This window comes from Sceloporus undulatus, chromosome 6 (genome assembly GCF_019175285.1).
Source record: "Sceloporus undulatus isolate JIND9_A2432 ecotype Alabama chromosome 6, SceUnd_v1.1, whole genome shotgun sequence".
Taxonomy (NCBI): Eukaryota; Metazoa; Chordata; class Lepidosauria; order Squamata; family Phrynosomatidae; genus Sceloporus; species Sceloporus undulatus.
Window position 1 is genome coordinate 91,223,608 of NC_056527.1, and position 24,481 is coordinate 91,248,088.

General features: G+C 42.3%; 1 protein-coding gene across 1 annotated transcript in view; it reads left to right on the forward strand.

Moving 5' to 3' along the window:
• The window catches only part of KCNH4 (potassium voltage-gated channel subfamily H member 4), a 69,386-nt gene that overhangs the window by 23,009 nt on the left and 21,896 nt on the right, over positions 1-24,481 (forward strand). The window contains 7 exon segments of the mRNA XM_042477408.1: positions 5,320-5,451; positions 7,565-7,692; positions 12,716-12,959; positions 15,252-15,409; positions 18,555-18,756; positions 21,242-21,436; positions 23,709-23,908. Coding sequence (XP_042333342.1) covers positions 5,320-5,451; positions 7,565-7,692; positions 12,716-12,959; positions 15,252-15,409; positions 18,555-18,756; positions 21,242-21,436; positions 23,709-23,908 — 1,259 coding nt within the window.

Sequence of the window (24,481 nt, forward strand, 5' to 3'; positions counted from 1 at the left end):
GTTTGTAAAGTCGAAGGCTTTCATGGCCAGCATCCATAAATAATGTTTATTTATAACACCATTTTCACCAAGGGGCAGTACATTAGAACATATACGATAAAAAACAATGATAAAACACAACACTATAAAATGCTGAAATACTAAAATAATATACTAATATGCTAAAAAACAAAATCAAACAAAATCCTCATCAGTGACTACCCATCTCAGCAACCTTAGGCATGCCTCAGCAACTTAATCTGGTGAATCGAGGAGGAAGGTCTTCAACCTTTTACAAGAGTGTGTAAGATACTCCTCCAGCCGGAGGTGCAAAGGAAAACTGTTCCATAAACATGGAGCCAGATCCTGACAGCCTCACATTCTTGACTTGTGTTGGTGAAACTACCAATAATCCTTTGTCTGCAGATCTTAAACCTCTAGAAGGTACATACCATGGAACCAAGAGGCAAACCATTTTCAGTTCACTCCAGATGTGTTGGAATGTCGCTCCCATCATCACTAGTAAGCATCACCATAATGTCTGGGGATGATGTAGACCAGCCACTGAAGAGGACACTAGCCTATGTAAGGGTGCAGTGAGGTCAGCAGTTGCTCTTCACCATGCAATAAGATAGGCCTTTTTGGGTTGCTAAAGACAGAATCAGCACATAATCCATAAAAGTGCCATGTTAGAACCATGTAGGCTAGGCATGATAGTGGTTATAATCTCGCAGTTGTAATCTAGAGGGCTGGGTCTGCTGAAGATTTAGCCCACCACAATGTAACCTATAAAATGCAATATTTTGCCTAGACCATGGGTAAGGAACTATGGCCCCCCCAAACCATTTCTTGTGTCCCTCAAATCTTTCCAAAGCTGTCAGATCCCATGCCCCTTAATAAAATAGAATGAGCAATCCTCAGATGAAGATTGTGATTATGTGCACAAACATCATCTGAAATGATGTTAGGCTTAAAGACAATTTCTCCCAAACTTTCCTGACCTACAGCACTTCAAAAAATGATCAGAAATCAGTTGAAAATTCACTGATAAACCCAGAACTGTGAACTGAAAACAAACTTCTGAGGGGAATATTTAGCTGATTTTCAAGATGAAAGCTGCAGAGCCATAAGGGGCAAAATTTGTCTCCTGATGCAATGTCCTCCAGATGTCAAAGTGTGTAATGGTAAATATCAATAGATAAATGTCAGTGTGAGAAAGGTGCTCATAAGAAAATTGTTGTTGTGTGCCTCCAAGTTGTTTCCTACTTATGGCAACCCCAAAGGAAGCCTATTATAGGATTGGCAAGATTTCTTCAAAGGGGAGTTGCTTTGGCTACCTCTAAGGCTGAGAGAGGGTTACTTGCCTAAGATCACCCAGTGGGTTTCCATGGCCAAGAGGAGATTCAAACTCTGGTCTTCAGAGTCATAGTCCAACACACCAGTCACAACATCATGCTGCCTCTCTCATAAGAAAATTAGATGATGATGACGACGACGACGACGACGACGACGATGATGATGATGATGATGATTTTGTTCTCTGATATCCACTGACCACACTTCCAGAAATAAAACCAGCACTCCAAAAAAACAAAAACAAAACAAAGCTCCATAAATAGTCCTAAACATTGGAACAAACAACAAACAAAAAAATGCCCAAATCAAAAAAAGGTAAAGCTCAAGCAGATGCCAAAGGAAAATATAATGTTTTAATAAAAATTAACCATCTGCCAATTTTTGGAAAATATCCTGATCAGATATGTCTATAAATAACCAACAGACAAACCAAGAAGAAACACTGTAAGAACCAGAGCCCAGTTCTAGAAAAAAGGTGGGTGGATCCAGGCTTGTTGGATTGAATATGCTCCTCCTGCGATCCAGCAGCCACAGTCAGGTGCAAATTAGTAGGTATCGAGTAAATAGATATCTGTGGTGAGAGTCTGGATGGTGTAATGGTTTAGCATTGGACCATGACTCTGGATATCAGGGTTCAGCTCTCCACTCAGTCATGGAAACCCACTGGCTGACCTTGGGAGAGTCATACATACATTCTCAGCCCCAGAAAACCCAGAGCCTTAGGGTTCCCATAAGTCAAAACATCTCAAAGGCACACAACAACAACAAAGATATCTCTGGTATATATCAGATAGGTAGATATCTGTGGCAGCTGGTAAATTCCATGTCGGTAGGGCAGTGAATCTGGCCCAGGTTTTAGTTGAAATTTTAAAGAATGCTGTCCAAGGTTCTGGGCTCAAAAATACCTTTAAAATTCACTACCACTCTGACATAGGCCCATTGGCCCGCCATTTGTGGACATAAAAGAATGAAGATTCTTTAAACATGTGGCTTGGCACAGGAAATTGTGACTAGTACTAGATCCAAGTTTATAAGTCATTCCACATGAAAATCCATTCCCAACTGTCCCCTAACCATTCGTCTTCAGCAGCATGATGGGATATGGTGCTTTTAAAACGTTGCTATTGTCAGACAGTTGGGTGTCAAAAATCTTTGCCAACCTACTATCGAGAGTCAATCCCAAACAACCTTCTGTCATGGTTTGAAAAACTTGAATAGCATTTGTTAAAAAAATGTCATTAGTTTTAGAGGTTTTTTCTTTTCGTTTTTGTACTTGTGCATCATCATCATCATCATTAATACTCTTCTAGCCTCTTATAAAATGGTGACATGTTCCTTACATTGTTCTTCTTTATCTATTAATATTTACACTCATCTCTGATCAAGACATTTAGCTGAAATTGTGGTACAATTAATTTGTGTTAATAGGTACTCTTTTGATGCCTTCTGGAGACTGAACTCTTATCCGACATACTCTTTAAAAAATGTTTAAAGCTCCTGCTGTGCTACTATATAGTCCTTGATCTCTCTCTGGGGTTTCACTCAAACCTAAGTATCTGATGTGTGTTTGCAAAACTGTTCTAGTTTGGGCAGATCATAGCAGCTGTGTTCAGTGCAAACACAAAGGTGGTTCTATAGTGAGGTCAAGAGTTTGTTTTTCAGGGAGCACTGACTTGAGCATGGGTAGAGTGCTGTTCTGTGCTCAAGAACAATACTATCCCCCCCCCCAAACAAACATGATTTAAGGAAAAAGAACCTTTTTGTAGGTACAGAGTGCCTTCCACTGTAAGAAGATATACCCCCAAAGTTGATCTATTCTAAGGGGATCTTTTAGAGTATTTTATCTTTCACTTTTTGTAGACTTTAAGAAAACTGCAGGAAGAGATTCATTGAGGGCCAGTTCAGCCTGAAACTTCAGGGTGCCCCCGAAAGTATCTGCCAATGAGCATGGGAGGGATTGTGTGGGTGGTTTGGTGAATGGGTGATCTTTTCCTAGGGGTGGATTAAGACTTGCAGAAACACAGGTGATGACTTTGCTGTAAATCCTCTCCAGGTTTTAGACTAAACTTTAAAAGAAGCTATTTGAGGTGCTAAGCCTATCCCTCAAAGAGTTTCAGCACCTTGCCCAGTTCCTTTAAATTTCTGATTAAGAATGGACTCAATGCTTGACTGACATGGAAACCACCAGCTGTAAGCAGTCTTGAGTTGTGTCGAGTTTAAGAAGCCCAGAACCATTACCTCCAAATGTATAATAACATCCAAAATCCACAAAATGGTAATACCTTTATTGGCACAAAATACATGATATACACTTTCCAAGCGCCACTGACTTCTTCAACAGGCAAAAGTGTTAAAAATCATACTGGAAAATGAAAAATATGACAATATTAGTTACAGGCCTACATTTTGACAAGAAGTCATTGTTGTTGTTCTTAAGTTAAAGTGGTATGGAGGGATATCCCTGCAGGCAGAGGCCATTCCTTCTGGCCATGTGGACTCTGGGAGAGAAAGAGTCTTAAAGTTCAGCAAATAAAATTTAAACTCCGTTAGTGACACAGAAAGATGCTTTGTTTTAAATCTAGGCTGTCTCTATCTTTTGAAAGGCTATCTGCCCCTCTTATTAAGCAAACACTGAATTTCTCAGGAAGTCTCTGCTGTTGCATTTGAAAAAAAAATTAGATGCTGTTTAGATCAAAGACATAAAATGCAGTTCCAATTAATTATTCTTTTTACCTTTGTTGGAGGTAGAAATCTCAAAGAATTAAGTCTCCTGGCTTGTTAACATACCCAACACCCCCAGCCAGATATGGGGTCCATTTTGGATATCTAGCATCGGCATGTTTAGAGAAGTTTTAATGACCTGTGTAAACTAGGATGTTTCATATGGGAAAGGTGTGCTTGCCTGAGGATATGTGGGCATCCTATAAAGCACCATAATAAATGCTGAATGGGTTTGCTGGCCACACCATCCTCCCCCAGGCTTTCTGCATATCATCTTGCACTGGAGACAAAGGCATTGAATCCCATTGTACTAAGACGAATAAGACCATATCTCTTCCCTATCCCCTACCATGTTCCCAGCAATCTTTCCTGTCCTGCTATCTGGCAGGGCCCAAAATCCAATCTATATTTTTGTTACTCCAAAATTATTCCAGAATCCCACTGTCAATTTCTTGGGAAGACCATGAGGTCTTTGTTACACTCCAGAAAAGCACTAAGTATCCCTTGATGCTAGAAATCAGATATAAGTATCAGCCCCACACATTGCCAATTCACTGCCAGGGACTGAGACTCTGTCACACAGACCAGAGCTCTGGTCTCTGTATAGCCCTCCCTTCAGATCTGTAGTTATCATGCCCTCTCATTTCCAATTTCTCACTGTCTAACCTTTTTTTTCTGTTAGCAATGTATGGTTCTTGAAGTTGCATTGGTTTTGTGTGGTTCCATGCACCTTTGCACATTTCTAAATAAAAATCTTTTTATTCACCAACACCGGAGTCTCTCTGCAGTTAGTACTGGTATACATGGGTGTAAAAGATTTTTTTTAAAGTTACCCAATCTCTCTCAGGCCTCCTGTTGAGCTAATAAAATCCCCCAAACTACTAAGGAGATGCTGACCCAGTTGGTGGAGAACCCCAAGTCTCTCTCCACTTTGGGGGATAACAGACTCCCTCTTTAGGATTCCCCTGTTGCAGGTAAGATGTGGTATCCTTGAATCCAAAAAGACATATTCAGGGGTAGCCATTTTGGCCAAACAACAAAGTATGGGCAACATGGCTACCCCTGGATATGTCTCCCAAACGTATATTACTCTGATAGATTTCTTTCTTTTTGCACTTTTGTGTTGTGTTTTTATGTTGTTGTATTTAGCGGCCCTTGATAATGTGAGACTTTAAACCACAGCTGACTTAGTTTGTGCATAATTATTAATTATCTTGCAGAAAACATGTGGTGTTCTCTTCTTTTGCTTTTCCTTGTATGCAGGAACAGCCTTTTGGTGCCTGTTGGATATTGTACCTATCAAGAATGAGAAAGGCGAGGTGGTTCTTTTCCTCTTCTCTTTCAAGGATATCACTGACAGCCGTGGGAAGAGTCAGCCCAGTGAAAAAAAAGATGGTGAGGCACCAGTGGGGAAATGAGTTAGGTTCAGCAAGTATATCACATGGTACATACAGGTTAGCAGGAGATTTGGTGGGGGCGCGGGGTGGGGGCAACCAGGGCAAGGTAGAACTCAGAAGCATTATTTTTTGACCCTCTCTCTCTGGCTTTACTTCGCGAACGAAGATTCAGGAAGTACTCATCCTGTGCTTTCTACAAGCGCATTGATGACTAAAAAGCCAATCCGAAATAAACAAGTCCGGTTGCAAAAATCACAGCAGAAAGTCTCCTTGGGTGATGTTTCCAGGTTGTGGTTCTTTCTGCGTTGTTATTTCTCTTCGAGACTCGTTTGGCGTGAGCTTTCAAAAAAGGCTGCAGCATTGTGGATAGTGCGTCTTCATGCCTCCTGATGCTAGGCCAGGGCGGACCATTGTTGGTGATCAATTTGGCCGAGCCTGAGATGTTGTTTCAGGGAGTCCTTGTATCTCTTTTTTGGAGTGCCCCTCTTACACTGACCCATGCCAAGTTCTGCTCAGTGGCCAGCTAGCTAGATGGTTATAGGAACTGTAGTGCCAAAAAAGTAACTTTCCCAAGCTCCAGGCAGTGAAGTACAGAGGGTAAAGGGTATGCCTTAGGACAGTCTTCAGCTATGAGCTAATTTGAATGTTCCATGAAAGAAGAGAGGTGAAAGAGCACCAATGACTTCCGCTTTCTGTGTGATTTAATCTGGATGCTCATAGAGCTGACATGGTCATTCACATTACCGGTCCATCCCTCAGAAAATGCTCATTTCAATTCCTTTGGATAAGAAAGGGAAGAGGATGCATAGGTTGCTCAGGCTTCCTCTCCTCTGGGCCTTTTCCAATGTGGAACTCTGTGCCCCTCCTCTTCTTACTTTTATGGCCACTATCTGGGAGCTGAGAAAGGGACATGTGCTCTGGCACATGTGTTGCTTGCAGAAGATCTCAGGTTTCATCCCTGGCATCCCCAGATAGGGCTAGAAAACAAAAACAAAAAATCCAGCCTTAAATCCAGGCGAGCCACTTCCAGTCAATGTAGACAATAATGCTGGAGAAGATGGACCAATGTCCTGACTCAGTACAGTCATCCCTTCATATCCACAGATTTTTTATGCACAGATTTAACCATTCATGGCTTGAAACTATTTTTAAAAATATATAAATTACTGCCATGGATACCAACATTCATGGATGTTCAAGTCTCATTAAATACAATGGATAGTAAAATAGTGTCCCTTATATAAGATGGTAAAATCAAGATTTGCAATTTGGGAATATATGTGTGTGTGTGTGTGTGTGTGTGTGTGTGTGTGTGTGTGTGTATGTGTGTGTAAAGGGATCCAACTGTAATTAGGAAAGATTTCTGCTGCTGGAAGCACATTGGACTTGGTGAACCCACAGTATCCATTCTAACTTTTATGTCATCATTAGAAACCAGTAGCCAAAGATTTGCATGGCTAACTCACATTTTGTATTTATTTTATTTTATTATCCCTCTAGCCTGCCTTTTTTAGAATGCTCCAGTTCCAAAGATTGCTGTTCATGGTTCTGTCTGCCCCATCTGACAGGGCTTTTTTTCTGTCTGAGTTGACCTTCCACTTCAGTTACAAAGCTGTCCTCTATGATTGTCCTATTGTTGACAGCCTCGTGAACCCTTTATGAAATCACATTATCGTAAACCTTGGCGTCTGGGAGAACTTGCTCCTGAAAGATAACAGCAGACTTTGAGAATCATATATAGGATTCTGAAGTCAGCATTTTGGGATTGGTTGGAGAAACTGAAGGAAGGACAGTAATTTTTCTGGAAGGAACAGGAAGGAAAGTCAAAGGGAACAAGATGGCTGCAATGAAACCAGTGACATCACTAGATAGGGTGTCATATGGTGCAGAGAGTGTCACCTGGGAAGGGTGTGTGTTCAACCCTCCTGCATGGAAGGGGGAGGAAGGCTCAATCGGGTGTCACCCTTCCTGTGGGTTGTCACCCAATGTAGTCTGTACCCCTGCATTCCCTTAATGACACCACTGCTGATGCCTACACAAAAACACATGCCACTGTTTGTAACATCCAGACTGTGACTCCTGTCCTGTTCATTCTTTCTTTCCTCTTCTAGAAAAGAACCGCTGTAAGAAGGAAGGAAGTTCCCACCTGCGGACAGCCAGGAGACAAGGGCGCACAGCTCTCCACCACCTTGCCAGGCAATTCACCAAGAAGGAACGGACAGAGATGAAGATTAACAGTGTAAAGGCATAACCTGCTTGTGTGTGTATGTGTGGTGATGGGGCATGTTGAGGGATCTCTGTGGCTCTAAATTTCTCTGTGTTATAACTGCTGGCAGAAATATTACTTGCTCACCTCCAAAATAACTGCTCCATTCTGAAATGGAGGCTTTTTAAAGATGAGAGTCTGGGAGTGGGACTGGGTGATTCAGCCAGGGGATATGCAATTTCACTCTTTATGAAATGTGATTGTATCTCCTGTGGATCCAATGACGCTCCCTAGAGAAAGGACAAACATCATGCCCCTCCAGATGCTTTTGGGAGACAACTCCCATCACCCCTCACTACTGAGGGTTGCAGCCCAACAACATCTGGAGGAACACTTGATCACTGTTATCTGGCGTTGTGCACATTTAAACAAAACCTGTTGTTTGGATTAGCTACTCCTGATGTGGAGTTGTTTGCATTCTTTCCTGATGCTGAGTGTGTCCCTCAAAGTCTGGAGAAATTGTTTTGGGCAGCAGCCAGCGCCTACAGTGTGATAACAGCATTAAGCTCACCACTTTGAAGGTCATTAATGCTGCAGCCTCAACTGAGAGTCACCTTTCAGCTGCAGACTTTACTCTTTGAGGCAGCTCAGAGGTTTCTTCAGTTGGTGGGAATGATGAAATAGATAGGTACCCTAAAGACCCACAGGAGAAATGGAGACCTTCTGGGGGAAAATAAGAGGGGAAGTACCCAAAGTCCCAGTCAGAGTCATGAGAATGCTGCAGTGACTACTGAATTTACAGCAAGAGTGGAAAGCATGTTGCCTTCCAGATGTTTCTGATTTGTGTTCCTCATCAGCCTTAGCCAACCTAATCAATTGTGAGAGATGATTGGAGCTGTAATCCAGCAAGACCTGGAGGGCCACAAGATGCCCTCCACTGGTTTAAAGTGTATGCGCATATGTACGAAAGAGGGAGAGCATGCTAAAGAGAGGTGCAAAAGGTCAGATCTATCTGGGAGCCCTGAAATCTAGGAGCTGGACTAGTTATAGCTTCTCAGAGGTGAGTTGAAAGCACTCTCTATGGCCTGTTACAGACTGCCAAAATAAAGTTGCTTCGGGTCTCTTTGGAGGTATGCTATTTAAATGATGCATGGGTCCTAAGAGTCCGGAGGTTGCGCCAAAGCCACACTCCATTCCTAAGCACTGGAGTGCAGCTTTGGTGCAGCTTCCGGATTATTAGGACCCATGCATCATTTAAATAGCATACCTCCAAAGAGACCCGAAGCAGCTTTATTTTGGCAGTCTGTAACAGGCCTATGTGAACAGAGATGCTCTCTTTTTAGTCATGAACTCACTTGCGCCAAGACTGGGAGAAATGGGTCAATGGTAAGAAGTGGTGGCTGAGCTTGAAACTTAACATAGGTTCTCTGATTTGGAACAAAGTTTAGGAAAGTTACTTTTGGGGATTACAACTCTCTCAACACTTGCTATGCTGGCTGGAGGATTCTGGGGGTTCTGTATTTTCAAAAGGTTAAGATTTCAGGTGACTTTGGGCAAGGTACATGCTCTCAGCCTCAGGGGAAGGCAATGGAAAACCTTCTCTATTACATAGAATCATAGAATTGGAAGAGACCGCACGGGCCATCCAGTCCAACCACCTCTTCTGAACAAATCTTTCCAAGAAAATCCCATGATAGGTTTGCCTGAGGGTGCCATAAATCAGAAACTATTTCAAGGTACACAAAACACACACACACATACCCACATTTTAAAGCTCTGGTTTTGGGGACAGAGAGAGAAGTCTGACTCTGTACCTCATATAGTAACCTATATGATGTGTCAAGGGCTAAAGGCTTTGTTTATTGCAGGATTTCTAAAAGCAAAGAAGTTGTGAGTCTTGGGTTTATTTTATCTTTGTTGTCCTGCCTCATCAGTGTTAACTACTGTGCAGATAATCAATGATTGGTGGTAATTCCGTTTGGGATTCTCCACCCGGCACACTTTCCTTAGTTGCACAGGCAGCATTTGTTCAGCTCAGGAGTGTATCCTCATCCCTTCCAGTGGTGCCTTTTATTGCCTTTATAGTGGATTTTATTTTTGCGGGGAAAGCAATACCGCTTGTTTCTAGATCGCACATTCGAGAGTTGTGCCTGCCAGACTTTGCCACAGGACTTGGGGTGCTTTGTGGGGGCTGAATGGGAAGGGAGGGAAGATGTTGGTGGCCTGGCAGCAGCTGGATATCCACCCTTAGCAAGAAGGGCCCCCTGCTGACAACTAAGACCTCTGCTTTTTCCCTCTGCTACTCTTCATGCCTTGACAGCTGTTCCCCTGTGACCTAACGCCAAGGCCGATTAAAAGGCTTTGGGCTGCTTGAGGGAAGGGTGGTGTGCTTGGAGGCTGCAGGGTATAGCGGGGGCTTGGGGGGGGTGATGGAGAGAGACACTGTTGAACAACAACCTCAACAGCTGCTCTTGCAAACGATTCATTCCGGATACAGGCCGGGTAAACCCCTTCCCTGCCAACAGTGGGGGGGGGGTGAGAACCAGAGGCTGATATGCACTAAGCTGATAATGGTGGACAATCCCCCTGCACAAGGGCTGCCTTCCTGATCCTCATCCACACTCAGGGGGCTAAGGAGCTTTGGGGGGGGGGCGTTTGGGAAGAAAGTGGTCCCAGGGGAATTGTAAAGGATTATCCTGGTGGGTGGCCATGGAGAAAAGGGTAAATGTGCATGCATGTGTTGGGTGGGAGTGACAATGCCCCACTTTCTTCATATTTCCAGAACTGGCCGATATTTGAGAGACATCTAGTATTGTGGGATAGCTGGGGGAAAGACCCAAGAAAAAAGAAAAAAAGACATTTTGTACAATAGCCCAAGAACACTATCAGAAATGTATACCATTTTGGAGTTTCCCTCTAGCTCTTCTTCCTCTGTTTTTCTCTCTTCCCTCCTTTTATCTACACTCTCTCTGAGCCAGAGTAATCAAGTAATGGGCCACGATCCTACCACCATTTTCTTGTGGGGGAACCATTGGCTTTCCAGATACATTGAACTTCAGTTGTCAGAAGGGATTGTAGGCATCCTAGACCAAAATACCTACAAGGCCAAAGATTCCCTCCCATTGTTTGCAAGGTTATTGTTGCTTTTGAAGAGAAGAACGATAGGGAAAGAAGAGGGAGAGTGGGGAGAGGGAGGGAGAAAAGAAAAGATCCATGTGTTGCTGCTGTGATTCCATCTTCCTGGCTGGGGTTAAAAGTGGTCCCTGGATCTAAAAATTTGAAAATTACTTACATTCCACACTTACCCACGTAATGGCAGTAACAGGGGACTTCTTGTTGCATACTTCCAAGTTATTTTTGACTTATGGCTAAGGTACTTACCTGTCACTTATCCATAAGCCAAAATGGCAAAAGCAAACACCCGGTGATTGTTGCGATGGGTGGGTGGGTGTGGAATGTAAGTAAATTTCAAACTTTTATATCCAGTGACTATATTTAACCCCACCCAGGAAGATGGGATTTAATTTTGACTTATTGCTAAGGTACATACATGGCAAAGAACCTGTGTGACGTAATGGTTTGAGGAGATCAAGGTTCGATTCCCAGCTTGGCCATGAAACCCAATAGATGATCATAGGCAAGTCACACTCTCTCAGCCTCAGAGGAAGGCAATGGTAAATCTTCTCTGAAGAAGTCTTGCCAAGAAAACCCTGGGATAGGTTCACCTTAGGGTTGCCATAAATCAGAAATGACTTGAAGGCAAACAGCAACAACAAACGTACCTGTCAGCAAATTGGAAACAGAGGCATTATAATAGCATTGTACTTCGTTTGTTGTGGATTGTGTTTGTTGTTTCTAGACAATCCTGTGGAAGCTATTTTGAATTTCTTCTCCAGGAACTGGGACATGTCTTGAGCTTCTCAAACTAATTTTCTCCAACACTTTCCTTTCAAAATTAAGTGGAACATGTTAGAATGGCTTCCACAAAGAGAAATCCTCCAGATGCATTGTACTATCAGAACCATAATTCCTCTTATTGGTAGTTGGGAACGATGGGAGTTTTAGTTTCATGCCTCCAGAAGACACCAAGTTGGAGGATGCTGGAAGAGAAACTGTTGTTGCTCTTTTATTCTTGAAATGATGGCTGGATCTAATCTAATTTGCTAATCTAAGTAAAACTTATCAAGTCTTACATAGATCCCATTAACTGGATGTGATAATTTAATCATGAGTGACTTATCTCATTAATGTCAGTGGGGCATAGTTCCAAAAGTTAACAGCAGATCTAGATCCATGTTATCCACCTTTTCTCAATAGCTACCTTTGTAGTTTTTGCAGAAAGTCAAGTTTAAAATGTGTTTATATGAAATTAATGTGGCTTCTGAAAGTCTTATTGCTTGTGCCTTATGGAGTGCTGTATGAATATGCATATTGTTAACATTTGTGCATGATGCTGACAAGAATTGCAGAGCCCAGCTGCCTGTCATCAGGGGACACATTCAGTATCTCCATCTTATGGATAAGATGTGCTTATTATTATTTTTCTTTTTTGGTGAGATTGTTCATCTACTGCAAAGAGGTGATGTAGTCATATATTTTTTTTCAGGAGGAGGGAATCTAGCCTTTAAATATATGATATCTGGGTGTTCATTCTTCTTTATTTTACTTTTAAAAGAAACATTGCTACTGCTGCTTTTAGTTTAGCTGGATAAAGCCATCCTGGGAATAACATCATGACATAGCACCATTCCCAAGGGCATTCTTGGGATGGCAGGCAGTTACACATGGCTGCTCTTACAAAAGGGACAGGAAGCATATGGGCCTCCAGATGTTGCTGGAGTGAAGCTTCCACCATCTTCCACCATTGCTCTGCTGGCTAGAGCTGGGGAGAGATGTTCTTCAACATTTGGAGGGCCACAAATCCTATCTTCCAAAATGCTGGAAAACAGTTAGGCTCCATTGTTAGTCCATTGCTGCTTGTGAATACTCAGCCCCTTAGCTTCATGCACCACTGAGAAGCAATGACTAAGAGGTTCTCATCTCTTGTGTCCTTCAGGATGTCTTTGAGAGCAAGCCCTCTGTGCCCGAATATAAAGTAGCCAGCGTGCAGAAGTCGCGCTTCATCCTCCTCCATTACAGTGTCTTCAAGGCCCTATGGGATTGGCTCATCCTCCTGGCCACTTTCTACGTAGCCGTGACTGTTCCTTACAACGTCTGCTTTACAGACACTGAAGACAGCTTGGCAACTGCCCGCAGCACCATTGTCAGTGACATCGTCGTGGAGATGCTCTTCATTGTTGGTGAGAACAATGCAGCTCTGTCTTCTCCTGGGACAGGAAATAATTTTATCGACATAATTTAATTAGCAGAACAGAGAAGGAGAAAAGGGTCCTGTTATGTAAATACCATGCAACAACAGGACAGGAGTGGGAAAGAGGTGGCCCTTTAAATATTGTTGGACTACAGTTTCCATTGCACTTTACTACTGTCTGTCCTGGCAAATGCTGATGGGAATTTCAGTCAGAACTGAGGAAGGGGACAAGGTCTCTGGAGTCTGGTGCTTTGGAAGCCTGGATAGTAATTAAAACCAAACAATGCAATAAATGTTGATATCTCAATGGACCAAGGAGTGTTGATAAATGTTTCTTGTTAAATGTGGAAGGGGGCCTGATCATACATCTTGCCCTAGGCCCAGTGCCAGCTCTTAGTTGCACTTAGTGCCATCAGATAACCCAAATATTCCCCAGTACTACAGTAGATGCAACTAAGATAGACACAACCTGTTGTTGCTGTTGTTGTTGTTGTTGTGCCTTCAAGTCATTTCTGACTTATAGTGACTCTTAAGGTGAACTTATCATTGGGTTTTCTTGGCAAGTTTTTTCAGAGCAGGCTTGCCATTGCCATCCTCTGAGGCTGAGAGAGTGCTAGTTGCTCAAGATACAAGCTGTACGGGGAGACAAAATGGGACCAAAATTCATGCAACAGGGGTTACATGTTATAAAGAAAGCTTTAATATTATGCTAGCTTCCTAATAACCATCACTTATGATTACATTATGCAATACTTTTTTTTCTATTTAGCAAAACCAGAGAAGTTTATAAGGTCGTATAGACAAAAAGAGGTGCCTGTTTGCTTGGGGGCTTAGACAGGGCAGTAGAGCAGGCAGAATGGTATGCTTGCATCCTCTCTTTGGCTCTATACTTGCAGCCCAACAAAGTATTAAAACACTGAAACTAAAATAGTGCTGGGTGGTATAGGAAAAAATGAGAGATTTACAACTATTGTGTTGTACTGTATTATATATATTACAATGTTATATTTATTGTCCTTCCCCACATGGTCCCAGGGCAGATATCTGTCTACATATTGACATAGATATTTAATCACAAGTTACAAATAACTAGTGGTGTTGTGATTTGAGCATTGGACTATGAGTCTGAACACCAGGATTCAAATCCCTGCTCAGCCATGGAAACCCACTGGGTAACCTTAGGCAAGTCATACTCTCTCAGCCTCAGAGGGTGACAAACCACCTCAGAACAAATCTTGCCAAGAAAATTCCATGATATGGTTGCTTTAGGATCCCCATAAACCAGAAATGACTTGAAGGCACACAACAACAACAACAACAACAACAAATATCACACATTTCAAATATCTAAAATTCATAAGTTGCAAATATGTGAAAAAATACAATGAACATAATGCAAATTAAAAACAATAAAATCATCTCATTTTCCCCTAGAGCAGTTTTGAAATCTCCCAGTTAAGTTTGGGGATGGTCATCTGTTAGGGCACTATGAATATTCAACACCTTCACAAACTGACATATTTTCAGTTACATTGATTAGCAGTAAAGAAGGGGTAAAGAGCTCATAAAGCTAGGGCTGATTATCTGAGATAGCTAAGAAAGGAACTTTGATATGCCAAGAGGCAATACTGTATAACTAAAGTCTGTGATGGCATCCAATCAGATCTTGGAGGCAGGCATCAGGCCTGAACTTAGCAGAATTGGGGATGATCCCCCAGACACAGCAGGGATGGGTTACCACCATTGACAATATATTTCAGTCAGATGGAGGGAAGTGCACAGAGTCATTATGTCCAGAAATCACTATTATTTGTAGTTGCTAGAGAGGAAAAACAATAGTTGGCCTCTGCAGTTTGTCAGCTTCCTGGGTCAGATCTAGAAAGTTGTGCTTTTGGATTACAACTCCTAGAATCTCTCAGCCAGTAAGGCCAGTTTTCCAAGCTCTGTCAAAGGGGCATGTTGGAAACCATTAGGTTCCCATTCCAGCATTTGGAAAAAGATTTTGGGGGCTACAGATTTCCACCCTCAGTAATGGTTACTGACCATGCTGGCTGAGGTATTCTTGGAGTTGCGACCAAACAACTAACTCTTCCAAGCTCTGTCTGAGATGCATATTGGAAACATAGTATAGGACATGTACTCTCTCCTTCTCTTTCTCTCTTTGCATGCACATCATATCCTCGTGTAGTACTGTATATGGAGCCATGGTGCCGCTGATGTGGGAGGAAATACTAACTGGTGTGCAGAGTGTTTGATCCTTCTGACTCTTCTCTCTTGACAGACATTATTTTGAACTTCCGGACCACATATGTTAGCCAGTCAGGCCAGGTGATTTATGATACTCGTTCTATCTGCCTCCACTACGTGGCTACCTGGTTCTTTGTGGACTTGATTGCAGCCTTGCCATTTGATCTCCTCTATGCCTTCAATGTTCCAGTGGTGAGTGACTCTTTAAACCAGAGGGTGGAAAATTTGAAACAGACTGGGGACCAGTTTTACCTAGCTCTGTGCAGGCAACATTACCCTCTCCTAACTAGGCGTAGCTCTTCAATGTCCACCTCTTCCCTTCTTAAAAAGGCAAGGGGGGTAGTGTGATTGTAACGTAAATTGTGTTTCCACGAAAGTGATTCTCCATTTTTTATGATAACATTTTTGGGGAAGGGAGGGTAGGTGTGGGGCCTGCAAAAATGGGTGCTGGAGAACTCCTATGGCCTAGAAGCTATAAGTCGCCCACATCTTACTTTAAATCCATCCTTTGGAATTAGCACATACTACTAGGATTCAAAGTACCTGAGTTGTCTGGCTGGGATTGCTGAGCAGTGACTTTCTAAAAAGAGATGCCCATACCCAGAGGTGCCAGTCTATGAGCTGTGTGATCAAAAACAGATGCTTTCTGTTTTTTCAAAGATTGAACGTGATTGTTCAAATTTGCATGTGATAACAAGCCACAGCAACGGCTAATGGTGATAGTAAACGGGTGCCTGCAGCCCTGTTATCTCAAATGCATAAGTGGAAAGGGATCTCTGTTTACTAAGTAGACACCAGAAATATTTTGCACATGCTCAGAAGCATTCTAGCATAGCAATTATTACCACTACACTGTGAGGGTTATTGCACCCATTTTCCCCCCGTTACGGGAACGAGAAGGGGACACTCAGGGCTGCATGTCACTGAGAAAAAACGGATTTTACCTCACACCAAAGTGTCCTCAAAATGGCCCCATTCCATTCCCCATCCCCAAGCTGTCCCCATTCAGTGCTGAGTGGTGCCATTTTGCTTGGCAAGAAGATTTCTGACCTGAACATTTAATGCCCCTCAGCATTGAATGGGGACGGCTTGGGGCCGGGGAATGGAATGGGGCCATTTTGAGGACACTTTGGTGTGTGGTAAAATCTGTATTTTCTCGGTGACACGCAGCCCCGAGTGTCCCCTTCCCATTCCCATAATGGGGGATGGGGGAAAGGATGCGATAAACCTCTGTATTTATAGCTTTTCATATATAAGTTGGCCTTCCATATCAATAGATTTGGCATCCACGGATTCTACCATCCACCATTTGAAAATATTTTTTAAAATTCCAAAAATCATATCTTGATTTTGCCATTTTATATAAGGGACACCATTTTACTGTGCCACTGCATATAATGGGACCTGAGCATCCACAGATTTTGGGATCCACAGGGAATCTTGGAACCAAACTCAAGCAGATACCAAGGGCCTACTGTATACCTCAACAAGGCTTACTGTGGACTTGAAAATTTGATGGATATTATTACCTCCACAAATGCCAATTGCTGTAGACATTTCAATACAGACTATTCTTGTTCAGGGTTTCAACCAGCTAGCCAGCCAGAGAACCATGCCTTCTTTCAGGGTATTCTGGTCTATTTCCCCATCTACTCACAAATTCCCACCTTAACCATCACCACCAGTCAGGATCTTCAGCTAATTTTATTTCACAGCACAGAGACATAAATACCTCCCCATAAGGGTCATTTGCAGGCATGCTTCTTTGGGCTGTAGCATGGTGTGGGATAAAGCAATGGCTAAAAAAATCTCTATTATTGAGAGAAAATACCTGCACATCCTAAATAAAACACTAGACAAACCACTGGGAACAAAAACGGCATTCCAGCTTGGTTCTGCACTCCAGAAAGACAAAGAAAACACTAGTGCCTATTGTTCCTCTTCACCAGGCATATAGGTCCTATTATCTGAAATCTGTCTTCTGTAAAGGGCACACCATAGGTTGGACAATTGTTTTGGGGAGATTTGAGGGATACATCTTACTGAAAATTGCTAAGATGTGCATTTGACATCTAGAGTAGCCATTCTTCATATGCCAGTCCCTTCCACTCCTAATGGTTAAACATCGGAGCAGGTGGCAGATGTGCCTTCTCTACAGACTAGTGCATGTGCATATGAAACACATGTAGTGCACAACCTACCATCAGATTCAGGAAGGAATTCTTGATGTGAAAAAACAGAAGTGATACAAATGGGACCTGCAACAAAATTTTGCAGTGTAGAATGTTTTAGCCAGCCATCCAGGCCCTTTTACATGATATTCTATTCTGTTCCTCCTGACTCAGAACGTATCAGCCAGCATCACTATGTCTACTGAATACATCCAGTCCATATAGGGCTGTTCAGGGGGTTCCTACCGTTTTTTCTGTTGTTTTTGGTATTTCTGCTAGTTTAAGGGATTTTCTGATACCTCCCTCTTGTTCAGGGAGAGTGTTGCTTTGATGCCATTGGGTAATTAATTTGCCATTAGTATATGTAATAATATACGAATGGCAAATGTGTTTCCTTGTTTACATCTTCTGATCCAGGGAGGTTTTTCACAAATGTCAAAAACCATGCAAAAACCAAGAGCTGGTATATATTGTAGAGTACTTCTAAACTGCTAGCATGTGTGTGCATGCAGTGGGTTTCTAAAGAGGTGGTACAACTTAGGAGTGCGGGACAGTGGAGAACAGAAAAAGATAAAAACTGCTCCTGGTTGAGATCAAAAATTCTTAGAACTATTTTGTTGATATGAATTAATGCAACTGATGGCATTTAGGGTCTCTACATGGAGGTGTAGCTGTGGGGGATTGTCAGACTGTCACCCTGAGTGATTCCACTTCAGAATGTATTCACTGAACCACTTGATCATCAGTAAACCTGTAACCAAGGCCTGCAGAGTGTGTCTGAGAGCAGAATGTGCTTGAGAATTATTCTACCCATGCTGCAGAACAGAACAGGATAGAGATATTCTGGCATCCAGCCCTGACCCAAGGCTTGATAACTCCCTCCTTCAATAAAACCCATAACAGAGTTATTGCACCCCTGAAACGTAAGTCACTAGTACTCACTGCATCTGGCAAACACAGCTCTATTGTCCAATAGCAGAGACTGGCTAGTTAGTTTAGGCAGAACAGCCAGCAGCCTGCTATCCCCCAGTATCAGTTGCCTAAGGTGTTTCTCTGAGTTAGTGATGGAGGCATCCTGTCCTAACTATTATATCATACCGTCTCAACCATATAGTTGTCTGATCTCTTATCTTTTTCTGTTACCCTCCTCTGCCCCACACTCCAAGACATATCTTGTGCACCTGCTGAAGACAGTGCGTCTCCTGCGCTTACTACGCCTGCTCCAAAAGCTGGACCGCTATTCTCAGTACAGCGCCATGGTCCTGACATTACTCATGTCCATGTTTGCCTTGTTGGCCCACTGGATGGCCTGCATCTGGTATGTCATCGGTCGGCAGGAAAGCAATGATCCCGTGACCTGGGACATCGGTGAGCTTTGAGCATGGTTGGGAGGTGCTTTTCTCAGAAATCTTGGGCATGGGGCACCAGGTGGGACTAAATGTTCCAGAGACCAGAGAGCCACTCAGTTACTCTGAATCTCTGGCGGGGCCATAGTCTGACATCACAGCCACCATTTTGGGCACCCAATAGAAAACATCAGGATACTGCTGGTCAAAGTCATTTTGGATTTTATTTTGTTTTTGCTGTTCTGAGGTGGAAAGTCAAAACTGCATTTTTAAGCACCTCTATAATTATTGGAACAGAGTTTTGATAAAAGATAGAATTTGAGGGGGGCAAACTCTTTTTCAGAGTGCAGGGGGGAAGATCAGTGGAAGTCTTAGTCACAATGTTTGACCCATCAAGGCTACACAACTCCTACCACATTTAAAAGCAAACAAATATAGCCACATGTTGAAGCCATCTGTGAGTGAGCAGTGGTGGAATGATGCAGTGGGACCTAGCATAATAGATGGCTGCACCCTGTGATTATACTTATTCATCTTAAAAGTAACTTTCCACTGTCTTTTTGGAAGTGAGCTCAGCAGGTTCTTTACAAATGTATTTTTGTCTCTCCTGAAAATGTGTGTCTGTAGATTTGTAGCGTAATCTAGTATGGGCCATCAAAAAAGGGAAAGATAGTGCCTGAAACATTGCCAAATCTCTGCCACTTTCTCAGTGGTGGCTGGTGGTTCCCATGTCAGCGGGGGTGATCAATCATCTAACATGCTAAATCCTAGCCTCTAAGTAGATATATTCTCATGGATAACTCCTGCAACATTTGAAATAACACCTTGTGTGAATCCACCACTCCACTTATAAGAGAGCCACCATGTGCCACCGTACTTCCTAGATCAGTTTTGCAACTCTTAAAGAAATTTGAGATTTTTACAGATACGTGCACAAAGAAATGAGCCCGCAGAGATTTTGCTTAATTAAACAAAGCCAAACAGGAGGATGGGTGCACCTGAAATAGAGTGGGAAGGGCAAAGATGGATGGTTGATCCAACATTTGACTTGCCGGTATGTTTGTTTGCCATGCAAATTGTGAAGCAGATAGAAGAGCTGCTTCTGGAGCTGCTCTTTTGGCACTGCCCTGGTCTTCGCTGTGAAATATGAACAGGCAGGTTATCCAGAGGGGTTCCAAGCTGCACCCACAGATGGTAATTATTCAGCAGAAGTATGGGTTGGTTATAGAAGATCAGAACCATGTAGATCTTACTATGTTGCTGATTTCAGAATCAGACAGTTCACAAAGCAAATTTCAGTAGCCGCTGGTGGCTTCCATGTCAGTGCTGAAGCTATTTTGAGAAGTATGGCTCAAACTTTAACTCAGTTGTCCAAACTTAACAGGAGCTGTCCAAAGTTCTAAACCAATATTTAGCACCTTGAACAGCCTGTTTACAGTTCATACTAAAAGCCAGAACAGATCCACCAACCACTGACATGGATGCTGCCAATCACCACTCTTAAGAGCTCCAATAATAGTCTGGCAGCACTTGGAAGTTTCATCAGTCCTGCAGTCATACAGGTTTCAAGCTCTACTCCTTCTGGGAAAGACTGCAGGAATTTGAAGGGTGCAAGCTTAATTTCTGAAGTGGAAGCTTAGGCAGAGCTGGTAATCCTTCTGAAGTGGTATCCTGAGCCTGGAAAAGTTGCTTTTTGGAAGTTAAGAGTTGTAGTCCAAAAAGTAACTTTTCCAGGCTGTAGTGGTATGGTAGTACAGTACAAGGTTACCCATAGATGGAGAGTTTTCTGAGGAGTGAAACATGGTGATCAGAAGCCAGGGGCTCCTTCTCAGATATGTTGTATTATGACTCCCATCATCTCTAACCAAGACAAGTAATGTAAAAATCATCATGTTGGGATGTGTAGTCTGACACATCTGGAGGACACTAGATTGGAAAAAGGCTTTGAAAAAATAGATGAGGTTGGGCCTTGGGATTTTTCCACTCATAGTAGTCTCTATCAAACCATCTAAGCTTCTTCTCTGAGACTGATTTCTGTATGCCAGTGGTTCTCAAATGGTGGGGCAGGACCCCCCCTCCCCATGGGAGCATGAGAGTTGCTCAAGGGGGATGTGAGACGTGAAGACCCTGATCCCTCCACCTGCTCTTCTCAAATATTATGTATAAAGTTTACACCTGCATTGGGTTAAATCTTGAATTTACTTAAATGAAACTGTTCTACTTGGAACAATTTTATTTCCTTCTAAAATGTTAAAACATGAATATACATGAATGTGCAAATGAAAATAAGTACACTAAATACTGTATTTTTATTCATATACTATGTCAAGACGGGGAGGGAGAGCAATGTTCACTTGTAGATGTAGTTTTACCAAGGGTAAAAAATCTGAGTATCACTGCTGTACACAGCTAGATTTTTCTCAGTCTCTGGATTACTGAACCCCTTAATGTGGTTGCATGACATGGCCTCTCTTGAGATCTAATCCCCACTTCACTGTGCCTGTTAGGTTGGCTCCATGAACTGGGCAAGCGGATAGAGGCTCCGTACCTGAACACCTCTGTAGGTGGACCATCCATCCGCAGTGCCTACATTGCTTCGCTGTACTTCACCCTCAGCAGTCTGACCAGTGTGGGCTTTGGCAATGTCTGTGCCAATACGGACGCTGAGAAAATCTTCTCCATCTGTACCATGCTCATTGGTGGTGAGTCCTTAATGGTTGGATGGGCTGTGCGGCGTTCACAATATGTGCACCATAAAAATGCATGAGATTTGGTACTGGCATCCCAGAGAATCAGGCATCTAGAGAATCCCAGCTTTCATTTGTGGTGGAGATGTAATCTTTCTTGTGGGGGATGTAATCTTAAATCTGCAAAGCTTGAGTGGTGAAAGTATGGAAGAATGTGGTAGGCTTGATATGATTTTCAGTGGCCATGGGTAGGCCTTCTGCTCTCTTCACAATAATTTTCTGTAATCTTATCACAAGTAGAGCAGAATACATTAAACAAAATAAGAACTTGTAAAAATCTAATTTGCATTTTGCAAGTATGCTTGGTTCAGAATTTCAGTTTGGTATTCATTTGATCTTTGCACTTAAGAATGTGACAGTGAAATCTTATGCAGAAGTGTGAAATTTTAATTTTGGTCTACAACTCCCAGAATCCCACAGAACCCTTCTGTCAGCCTAAAAAGTATTTTTAATAAGCTCTGTTCTTCCCAGTCTGGCAACTGATATTTGCATGGTGCATTTTTCAAGAGCTTTGTTTTTGTTTGGATCAGAAAGACCTGAAGTTATTTCTGTCCCAAATTCCTTTTGTAGCTTTGATCAGATCATTCTTCTCGGCTCAAACTATAAACCAGAATTCAGAAAAATTGAAGCTTCTTATGAGCAAACTGTGTGCTTGTACATGCAGACTGTTTGCTTCTCTTCCTGCTAAACAAATCAGGACTGGTTTTCTTTAATTTGCAAATAGAGTTCCTGGAATCTGGCTCTCTTCAGAAGCCGGAATTTGAAACATTTATTTCTCTGGTTTATGATTCTTGGCTTGTTTTGAAACTGAAAATCTGGATACCAAATTTGGATGCACTGCTGGATTGGAGTGGATAGTATTCCTTCCCATCATACTCAACCAGTTTAGGAAAAAAAAATACTTATCTTGACCATAGGTCCCAGAATCCCTTAATTGATATGATCAGCATGTTGGCTGTGAGCTTCTGAGAGCTGTAGTCCAAAACCATAACGTTTGCCATGGCCAGTATAATCCATGACAAGGGACTATGGGAGCTGCAGTCAAAAAGCATCAGGGAGGTCACAGTTGCCCACTCTTGTACTACACAAAGAGTTGGAGCATTTGGTAGTAAAGGAAGACACAGATCTTTATTATAAAAATAATAGAAAACATGAAATTGAGCGAAGCAGGGTTTAATTTTATCATCTGTGCCTATAGACTCCAGATAAAAGAAAAAGAGAGTTCTTCTGAGATTGTGCAGCTCTGTATTTTAATTACAGCATAGAGTCCAATGAACTAGGAGGTATATAAGGAGCAGATTCTTTTTACACAATCAATGAGCTGGTAATATCAAACCTCAAATGTAATTTAGCAATTGGGAACATGCTATCACCCTTTTCAAAATACTGAAAATCATTTAATTCAATAAATTCAAGCAACATCCAAAACTGACAGTGCTGCAACGATTTGTAACTCCAGTTACCTCCACAGAGCCTTTCAATGCATGTTTAAACCACAACAAAAACAAAAAATGTTTAGCTATTCTAACATGACATAAAATATTCAGTCACTGAGAGCCAGTGTGGTGTAGAGATCCAAGCATTTGACTGGGATTTAGGAGATCTGTGTTCAAAATGCCACTAAACCACAGAACCCATTGAGTAATATTGAGCCAGTTGCTTTCTCTCAGTCCAGCCTACTTCACAAGGTGTAGCAAGGAACAAAGACCATGTATATTGCTCACTGCTTAAGAGCATTCAAGGAAAGGTGGCATATGAATATAACCAATATTTTTTTTTAAATCACAATTATTAGGGAGGTGATTCTGAGTTTAATCCTAAATGAGAAAGGCATGGGGGAAGCCCCAAAAGAGTGAGAAGTGGTGTGTGTGTGTGCACGCGTGCGCACATGTGGGTGTATAGTGAGGAACAGTTTATATCATTTGTCTAATTTTAAAGTTTTGTTTCTAAATTTATTGCAGTGTTCTAGGTCATGGAGGGGGATAGGGACCTGCATAGAAGTTAAATAGATCAGTTCCAGCTATTAGCCATAACAGCTAAATAAATCCTCTATATTCAGTTGCAGTTTGCCTGCCACCACAACACTTGTGGAGAAACAATAAGGGAGGGGATATTGGTTTAAGGCCCTTCCTCTGGGCTACCCAAAGGCAGGTGACTACTGAACTAGATAAGCCAATGGTTTGATCCCATGAGACTCTTTTTATGTTCTCTTCTCTCCCTTCCCCAGCTTTGATGCATGCTGTGGTCTTTGGCAATGTGACGGCTATCATTCAGCGCATGTATTCCCGACGGTCCCTCTATCACACCCGCATGAAGGATCTTAAGGATTTCATCCGCGTCCATCGCCTGCCTCAGCAGCTCAAGCAACGTATGCTGGAGTACTTTCAGACCACGTGGTCCGTCAACAATGGCATTGATGCCAATGAGGTACTGGGATGAAGGAGGACCCCCTCTGTGAATTTCTTTAGGAAAGAGGTGGGAAGGAATTGTCTGATCCAATAGTTAAAGAGGTGGGCGTAAATCCACGAAACCATGTCTCACCTGTATTATGAAATCACTGTGAAGTTTTCAACCTCAGTTACCAATTTGTAAAATGGGAGTGATAGTGACCTTCCTTACCAGGTAGTGGGGAATGCTGTTGTGATACATGTGTGACTATATAATTATTTGGAAATGATTAACTGCTATAAAAATGATAATTAGAGGGGGAAGACCACCCTAGTCTAGTGATTTCCCTGGGTGGCACAGAAGAATATCTCAGTGCATTGTCAGACCTTTCCACCATCATTAATGAAACTTAAAATCTGTCATGTCACAGAGAGGTGCTGACAGATGCTGGTAGACACAAGCAGCAGTTCAAGTCACAGGTGTTCTTCCTGAGCCCCCTGCCACTTCATTATGTTGGAAGACAGATTTCTGTACTAGCAGAAAATAACAAAGACTTGCAGTGAAATGCTAAAGCAGAGTTACAGCTGAAAATTAAGAAAACAGAAATAACGA